We start from the raw sequence: 9905 nt of genomic DNA, 5'->3' as shown, positions 1-9905 counted from the left end.
ATATATATATATATATATATATATATATATATATATATATATATATATATATATATATATATATATATATATATAAAAAAGACTGAAAATTCTGTAAAAAAAAAAAAAAATTAAAAAAAAAAAAAAAAAAAGAATTTTTCTTAATTCCGTTTTAAAATTTAGCAAATTTGTAATTTTTCTTCATAAATTTTGTCCAAAATTTGTACCGCTACATATCTTTGGTAAAAATAAGTACAAATTGGTGTATATTTGGTCTTTGTGAAAGTTAGAGTCCACAAGCTATGGTGCCAATCTCTGAAAATTGATCACGCCTGAAGTACTGACGGCCTATCTAATCTCTTGAGACATGCCAGAAAAGTACAAATACCCCCCAAATGACCCCTTTTTGGAAAGAAGACATTCCAATCTTAGAAAGAAGCATGGTGAGTTTTTTGAAGTTGTCATTTTTTCCCACAATTCTTTGCAAAAATCAAGATTTTTTTTTCCCACATAATTGTCATATTAGCAGGTTATTTCTCACACACAGCATATGCATACCACAAATTACATCCCAAAACACATTCTGCCATTACTCCAGAGTATGGCGATTTCACATGTGTGAAACTTTTACACAGCCTGGCCACATACAGAGGCCCAACATGCAGGGAGCACCCAGGCCAATACGGACATTTATCTCCTACTTATGTAAAAAATCATAATGTATTTTCTAGAAAATTACATAGAACCCCAAAACATTATATATGTGGTGGTCATTGCAACTTTTTATCTCGCACGGTATTTGAGCAGCAAATTTTAAGTTGTGCTTAAAAATAAATAAATAAATATATACCCAACATGTCACCCTTCAAAATTGCACACACTCGTGGAATGGCACCAAACGTAGCTACTTAAAAATCCCCATAGGCGACGCTATAAAACTTTTTACTGGTTACGTTTTGAGTTACAGAGGAGGTCTAGGGCCAAAGTTATTGCTCTAAGGTTCGCAGCGATACCTCACATGTGTGGTTTGAACACAGTTTTCATATGTGGGCGGGACTTACGTATGCGTTTGCTTCTGCATGCGAGCACATGGGGACAGTGGTGCTTTAACTTTTATTTTTTTTATTGTTCATTTTAATTTATTTTAGTTTGACACTTTTCCAAGAAATACATTTTTTGATCACTTTTATTCCTATTACAAGGAATGTAAACATCCCTTGTAATAGGAATATGGCATGACAGGTCTTCTTTACAGTGAGATGTGGGGTCAATAAGACCCCACATCTCACACCTCTAGGCTGGGAAGCCTGAAAAAAATAAATAAATAAAAAGATCCTGGCTTTGATTGTAGTGGCGAGTTGGTAGAAGCACTGGAGGGCCGCGGGAGGACGTGCCCTCTTTCGCCTCCCGTAAGAACGATCAAGCAGCGGAACAGCGCTAGGATTGTTCTTATGGTGTAGGGAAACACCGGCTGAAAAAGCTGATATCTGAATGATGCCTGTAGCTGCAGGCATCATTCAGCTATCCCCACACAAAGTCAAGGACGTCATATGACGGCCGGCGGGAAATGGTTAAAACGCTTATTTTTTAAACACAAAGCTGTCCATTTATACAATATTTCTAACACATAGCATGTACATAGCAGAAATTACACTCCAAAATAGATTCTCCTCCCGAGTATGGCGATACCCCATGTGCGAGACTTCCACAGCCTGGCCACATACAGAGGCTGAGTACAGCCAAGTATGGCTAAGCAATGCAGAGTATGGAGGAGCATGGCTGGGTATTGCAGAGTATGGCTGGGTATTGCAGAGTATGGCTGAGCATGGCTGGATGTGACTGCAATTGTCACTGAGCAGCGCTGTGGGCACTACAGATCCAGACCATAGCGCTGCTGCCATCTGATCTCTCCCCCTCCACTGTACCGATCCATACACAGAGGGGAGAGAGAAACCAGCATCATGACATGATGTTTGTTTACAAGTGATGACGGAGCGATCACGTGGTAAACTGGCACTATCACCGGGCATTTACTGGGATCCGCGATTCGGTCACTAATGCTTTCAGGTGCGAGCCCCAGGGGGCGCGCAAGAGTGGGATTCTGGGAGGACGTCATTGTACGCCCTCCCGGAGTTATGCAACCGCCCCGTAGCCATCATTCGGCTATGGGCCGGTTGGCAAGGATGATCAGTGGAAACTGGATGTACCTGAGCTAAATTCTTGGCAAAGGCTGTGAATACTTATGTACATGTGATTTTTGTTTATTTTTAATAAATTCACAAAGATTTCAAACAAACGTCTTTCACGTTGTCATTATGGGGTATTGTTTGTAGAAGGTTTAGGAAAATAATGCATTTAATCCATTTTGGAATAAGGTTTATTGTCACTTTAAAAGGAAACTACAAAGAATGCCATGACACCTATTAGCATCTGCGCTATTACATGCTTATTTTTCTCTAAGGCAGGTCTACCAAAGATCTATTAGTGAAATTACAGTGATACCAGAATAATTAAAAAAATTAAATAAATAAATCTAAATACACAGACATTATTAAGATCATTTTATTCCAAAACAAATGTATAAACAGCACACAGTGCAACACAAAAGGTAATCAACAAAGATGAACAGCTTAAAAGCAAAACTTTCTAGTTAAAAAAAGAAAAAAGTGAAAAACTTTCTATTTTTTTATTTTTATAAAATGCTTTCTAAAAAGCACAGCTTTTTACCAGTGTAAAGATCTTACAAAGACAAAATATCTATTGTAAGACATAGTTCTCAAGCACACAGTCATAAAAGACATGGTCAGGTAACACTTGCTTAATTAACCTATGCACTCTTATTTCTATAACTTAAATAAAGATGCTAAATCCTAAAGCAAAAACAATACTTAAGACTATAAAAAAAAAAAAAAAAACTAAGAAAAAAAAAAAAAACACAAACTCAAAATGAAATTGTGTCTTGCTTTGGCAGTAAATGAAGTACAACAGAACCAGTCTGAAAGGAAGTGGTATAACCAAAAAACATCGGGCTTGCTACAAAATTAAAGCACAAAACAAAATACATTTCTTAAATATAAAAGGCATACTATATATCCTCCAAAGCATTTGGGTGAAAGATGTTAAAAGGAAAGCTTTTTCTTTTTAAATTAATTTGTGTATCCAGGACTTTATGCCGATACAACTGGGGCAACTTTTGGTGAGAGCTGGAAGTAAGTCGGTACCAGGAAGGGCAAATGAAACAAAGCAAACCTAATTTCTTTTCAGTGCTCCGGAAGTAGCTATATTTGTAAACTGGACCCTAGGCGCACTTTATACACTTGAAGACTAAGTATTTCCAAACGCATTTGTCATATCGGCCTTTGGAAACGAAGAAGACAATCCAAATGTGTACTCAGAACTTTAATTGAAAGGTTTGGGACATAAATAAGGGGTAGAAGACACAAGTTTCATCAAACTTTGGGGCAAGGGTGATTTTTTTTTTCTAATAAAATGTCAAAATGTTGCCATTCAAAATGCTACTGTAAAAAACAAAAAAAACAAACAAACAGCAGATTTACGAATTCTGTTTCCTAATTAAAGAAGCCACATGGGGCATTAGAGCAGAGGCCAGAATGTGCTTTCACTTCCCTTTCTGCAATTAAGCAGATATGCCTTGGCGCTTTGATCCAAGGGCACACGCCCTGCATTAGGTCATGTGAACCACAGCAACTCTGCATTGTAGGCACAGATGTCAGTTTGACCGAAGATTCTTCTGAAAGCAACAACCCAGAAAACAGCCACTGTGGCTTCAAGTCTTGCCAACCAGACACCTTGGGGACCTGCTTAATACACCCAACAGATGAGTTTCTACACAGCCCAATTCCGCTATGCACTCTCCTTTAACATTTATATGCAATGAGTGTAAAACTGGCCATACATGGACTAAATTTCGGCAATTCCTGTTAAATCTGTTGGGTGAACCTTCCTACCTGGTTCAAACAAACGTCTAAAACTCTAAAATCTCTTTTCTACAAAAACGCAAATGTACAAATGTAATAATTGGGTGTTAAAATAAAAAAAGTAAATAAATCACTTATGTGTAAGCCATATCAAAAACACAGCTCCACCTTTACGACAAATTTAGTATTTAAGGGCAGAACAAAAAAAACATAAGACCTCTTTCACACTGGGTTATTTTGCAAACAGACCTGAAACGGCCGCTGCAACGTGAAAGCCCCGAAGGAGCAGTGCGCTAGCAGGACGGTAAAAACACCGCTCCTGCCCATTGAAATCAATGGGGCAGCACAGCTATACTGTCGGCAAAGCGCTGCTGCAGCAGTGCTTTGCGGTCGTTTTAACCCTTTCACGGCCACTAGCAAGGGGTTAAAACACCCAGCTAATAGCCGAATACACCGCTAAAACGACAGAAAAGCAGCTCTAAAAATAGCATAATTTTACCGCCGACGGCACTCCCGCCCCAGTGTGAAAGGGGCCTAAGCTTTGTAAGAAGAATTTATTGCCCATCCTGTCCCTTTATACTTTGACAGGCTCTTTAATGATCCAATCTGTCAAATAGGAAATGTTCCAAGTTTGCTTGCTGCTTGAAACTGTAGACAGCACTGTCTACACGCTACAGAATGTTAATGCAAACACAGCATTCTATAGGCTGGCAGCTCCCTCCATGGCACCATAGGAAAATATTATTTCTGGATTGTCAAAATGGCAGCTTTGCATTCAGATTGTACTTTTATACCTTTTGGTTGCCATACCATGCTGCCAGTCTGTCCTCAGTTTTTCTTGTATTTTATATGCTTGAACAAACATATATACTTTTTTTTTTTTTTTTTAAATGGCAGCGTCCTTGCTTGTACAAGAGAACAAAACAGGCAATAGGTGTACAGAGTGAATAAGCTCAGCACTTTACCTTGTAGCATAGAAATTGTCCAAACGGAAGATTTGTGCATGGATATGGTATATGATCGTCTAAGGCCAACCTTTAGATCCAGTTCTTGGAGAAGTGCATATTGCAGTTTGCCCTTCCAGGCATGATGGGTAATGTAGATCTTCAACAGCAAGAACTGCAAATCACAAACCCTGATCCAACTCAATTTTGCAATTATTGCATAGCAATATATAGTTAAAAAATAGAATAATAGCCTTCCCTCCTACGCTGTAATTTTCACAATGTTAAGGCCCAATATGTCCTCTGTTTCTATGGAGCTGTAGAAAATAACGTGAAAGGGGTCAACCTCACCTAACCTGAGTAGCGCTTAAGGTAACAATAGCGCTGAAGTAAAGCACCTGCTGAAAAGGGCTTGATGTCTCTCCAAAGTTGCCATTAAGCCATTCCATCCCAGTGTAGGCCCCACTCACTGCCATTCAATTATCAAATCAAACAGGGTTTGGCTCCAGGTGAGAAGCTGGGTTCACCTTGTGCCTAGGATTCAAGAGAGTCCACAAGGACAGAATTCTAATTTTTGTTCGAGTACAAAATGTAGCTTTGGAATAAAGTGTACTGCACACTAGCATGGATGAGGATAATGGAAAAATACAAAAAGTAATGAGAGCTTAGTGCTAGAAATCTGTATATGCCAGCTTTTAGCTTTCTGCATTCAAACCCCTAAAATAGCAATGTAATGGAAAACACAAGTTGGAGAAGAATAAATAAACCCTCTGCTTACAATTGTAATAATATGTGCAAAGCAGAATACTATATGAAGCAAAGTTTTTATATAGAATTATTACAAAAAAGTACCAAAATATCTTTTCTTTGTAAAAAAAACAGTAGATAGTAAAAGTCTCAGTGTAAACATGGAAAAGGGTCTAAGCAATAGGACTTTAAGCATTTCAACAGTGACCCTTTTTTGCATTTTTTCAGACCTTCGAAGGTTAAAAAACAAAACAAAAAAAGTCCATAGATGACGTCCGGGAGCCATGCATGCATTTTCTATTGCACCATTTTGGCCAGCAAGTACAATATACAGCAATATGCTTGAGAATGCTTTACTGAAAAACAACAATAGCAAACAGTGTAGAACGCCCCTTTTCCCTATTTCGCGGTCTATTAGCTTGCATTCTTTATGTAAAACCTAAACTGCAGTCTAAAAGAAGGGACCACAAGGCATTTTAAAGCACCGTTATATAGAAAATACTCCTCTCTGAACCAGGGAAGCCCTCTGACCCCTGATGCATGCTTTACAGAGGCCTCATTCCTGCTGATTATCTTCTAATAAAATGTAGGCAAAGTTATTGCCCATTGTGGTGCTCTTATTGAATAGTGGAATGTTGGTGGCGTCAGAGCTCCAAGGCAGGGCTAAAGCCAAGACATCTATACAGTGTACAACTGTGATTGGGGAAGGGGGTTTCACTGCTGCAAAAGAACAAATCTGCTATAAAGTTACTTGTTGCCACCTTGTAATTCCAGCTCAGAAAACCTGAAAGTGATTGTAAACCCTTACATATACTCAGTGAAGTGACTGGCCTCAGGCAATACACAGGAGGTGAAAACAAATCCCCCTAGATAAGTTGTACCTGTATCTGCAGTCTTCTTTTCTCCACAGACATTCGAAGCCCAGGAGGAGAGGTGAAGTTACACTCCGCAGAGCTCAGTGAGGAGAGCTCTGAGAGCTTATTGGAGGGAAGGGACACACCCCTTCACACAGCTCACATGAACAGAGCTGAGGCTTTCAATCAACTGGGAAACCCTCCCATCTCCATTGTTGTCTTGGTGTCAGGATAGCTTGTCAGAAGTGACTCATGATATCCAATAGCAGAGGAACGACGTAGCAGACAGAAATGACACGTTGTGCTTTTGAGACAAGTACAACACTAAGGGTCAGATCACACCAGACGCAGTTCCGTGCACTTTGCTTTTTTAGTGCTAGTTCACACCAGACACAGTGTTTTCCAATGGCTCTAGTTCACACCATGCAGTCAGTTTCTGCACCGGAAACTGACCAGAAACTGACTGCATGGTGTGTACTAGAGCCATTGGAATACATGGAAAAAAAAACGTGCTATTTTTAGTGCAGAAAAAAAAAATAAAAGCATACGGAACTGAACAGAACTGCATCTGGTGTGAACTAGCACTAAAAATGCATGAACAGTGTTTTCCATGCATTCCAATGGCTCTAGTTCACACCATGCAGTCAGTTTCTGGTGCAGAAACTGACCAGAACTGACTGTATTGGTGCAGAAAAAATGTAAATGCAGGAAACTGCATCTGGTGTGAACTGGCCCCAAATCTCTGATCACAGCTCCCGGTCAAGGTCTGGGACTTGCAAAAGAAGAGATGTATAGTAATAAAGAGGCCAAGCTAAGATTCCCCATTTCATTTGGAAATCCCCTATATGTCTTTTACATTGTGGGAAGTTCCTGTTGAGGACCTGTGTTGAAAGGCTTTGCTTGCTTAAAATGCGTTTTGCTTTCCCATACAAGTCTATGAGAATGCCAAAATAAAAATCACACTCCTCTACTGGCTGCAGCACCGATCAGCAGCAGCTGTCCCCCTGCTGCATTCAAGACTGAAAACTGAGCAATCAAAGACAGCCGATTGGTTCAGCTTTCGGTCCTCAGCCTGCAGAGAGGTGGGAGATGTCAGTCACCGGCTCTCTGCTCTACCCCTCCAGCACTCACAGGAACACTGGGCTGTGGAGGGGAAAGAAGCTGCTCGCTAAGCCAACTGCCGGTCCAGGGTTCTGGGCGGGTCCTGGCCATATGGTGGGGACCCTTTCAAAGCCTGGGCCGACTCTGTGACCTCAGCCAACAACAGCCAACAGGAGTGCAAAATGAACTGCACTCTTGTGACCCACAGGAGAAGTATAGCCAAAAAAGCTTTCGGCCATGCTTCTCCTTTAAGTTAAACTCACGTCATTGACACAAGCCCAAAGCCCAACAAAGGCCCTTAGCATTATTGGCAGTCTCAAAGGGAAAACCCAAATTTCAATGACCAATTCCAAGAGTCAGTTCTTAGATCACATAACTCAGCTCTCCAACTTCTGCAGATTAGCAATCAATAGTGGAAATACCCACAGATACTAGTTCTTCAGACTGTTGTCCTGCTTCACTAAGCATTCTCACGTTTATTGCTGTATGCATACGTAGGGCTTAATGAACTCTACTTGTAGCGTCCAAGGTCTCGGCTACCAGAAAGAGCAACAATACGCAAACGGATCATGATCACAGGATAAGCACCCAAGGGTACACCAAAAGCACCCACATATGAGCCCTAGTTGACAATATGCATTTTCTTTAAAATGTCAATACAGACCAGCGCTGCTTTTTGGAAGAACAAGATGAAACTTTAAAAATGTAACCCACGACATCTCAATGTTTTCGAATAGGCACTGAGGCTGCATGGTCTGTCGCAATACTTGCCAGTTTTAAAGGCGACATCTGAAATGCGCTCAAGGAGCAAAAGGCAGAGACGCTCAAAGTTTGAAAGACTGTTTCTTGTTAACCAGATGGAGCCAAGGAAGATATTTTTAACAAAAACAGCCTGCTGATAGAAGGCCAAGCACAGCCCCCACTAACTTTGTCTCTGTCCTCATAGCTACATCCTCCATGTAATGCCCAAGGGACTTAAGAGCCGCCAATCGTCTTCTCAAATCACAAGTTAAATATCTTTAGAAAAATATTTTCTGTACGAAGTTGGTAAAAATTCCATTCCACAAACACGGAATGGCTTTAGCATATCCATCATGTAAAAAGAAGTGAAATGCCAACCACAGTTTCTTTGTATATAGCTTCTCTCTTCCTTACAAGGAAAACAGGAGGTGTAGTAAGACTCTAAATAGTCAAGTCAATGGTTGTTTGCTGGAGGTTGACTGGTTGACTTATCGCTGTGCAACCAAACTTTGCTTGTACTAGTTATTGATTGTCATATTAATTCATTCCTTTCATTCCTGCCCGACCCATCTGGAGACCAGGTAGCTTTGAACAGTTCTTCACAAGTTGCTCTATGGCAATGTGACGCCCATGGAGTTCCGCTGACAAAGTATCCTTCTCTTGAACAACGGAGCTAAGGTCTTCAAACACATCTAAATAAAAAAATTAAAAATAAACATATGAAATTCCAATTATCAATTTTAGGCTATATTATATATTTTACACACATACACAAGTAATGGATAAAAAGATAGCTCTCCCCCAACTCCCATATTGTACATACTATATGCAAGTAAAACGGCCCCCCCCCCCTACTCAGAGAGACAATTTGCCCATGGGACTTATGGGAATGGTGCCAAGTAAAATGGTATAATAAATGTATAAAAATACAAAACTTATTTCAATTCATCTAAAAAAACAAAACAAAAAAAACACACATGAATATGTTCCCATGGGCAAATTGTCTCTTTGGTTGTTCTGGAATATTATATGGAATGTCTTTCCTGCAATAGGATTTAACCCCTTCACGCCCAAGAGTAAAACAAATCTAAATGCCTAAGCCCAATTTTGTCCTTTTGGCATGCGTTCGTAAAACCGTACATATCACAACTACTTTGTGCATCCAAGTGGATTATGCTTTGTTTTTCAGGACAAATGGAACTTTCATTTGGTGGAAAATTGTAATGGAGGTCTCCTGATTTGTTTTATTATCAAAAGAAAAACCGGTCCAAAATTGTAAAAAAAAAAAAAAAAAAAAAAAAAAAAAATATTTCTTGCTACTACCATAACCTACCACCAAAGAACAACCCAAAATATATTCTCCTGCTCCTGACGATTGCAGCGATACCACATATATGTATGTTAATTGTGGTTTGTACCTGTGGTATAGCCCAGAATCAACAGTGCGCATTTTGATTTTATTTTTTAAATCCTACCTAAAACACACTGACGCTAATACAAATTAAAAAAATAAAAATCTTTGACCAAACACTAACCCCGGCACTGACCTAGATCAAACCTTGATCTAGGTATTTTTTCTTCTTGACACTTTTTTTCTCCCA

At 39.6% G+C, this 9905-nt stretch overlaps 1 protein-coding gene across 3 annotated transcripts in view; it reads right to left on the bottom strand.

Moving 5' to 3' along the window:
• Positions 1-2525: 2525 nt before the first annotated feature.
• CUNH21orf91 (chromosome unknown C21orf91 homolog) overlaps positions 2526-9905 on the bottom strand; it is a 67859-nt gene continuing 60479 nt past the window's right edge. For all 3 annotated transcript variants that reach the window (XM_077480053.1, XM_077480055.1, XM_077480054.1), the window contains one exon: positions 2526-8996. In XM_077480053.1, coding sequence (XP_077336179.1) covers positions 8842-8996 — 155 coding nt within the window. In that variant the 3' untranslated portion in view covers positions 2526-8841. The remainder of the gene's footprint in view (positions 8997-9905) is intronic.

The sequence above is a fragment of the Lithobates pipiens genome, unplaced genomic scaffold (genome assembly GCF_037356315.1).
Source record: "Lithobates pipiens isolate NorthernLeopardFrog02 unplaced genomic scaffold, aLitPip1_a1.2 Scaffold_16, whole genome shotgun sequence".
NCBI lineage: Eukaryota > Metazoa > Chordata > Amphibia > Anura > Ranidae > Lithobates > Lithobates pipiens.
This window is presented reverse-complemented; position numbering and strand designations above follow the sequence as displayed.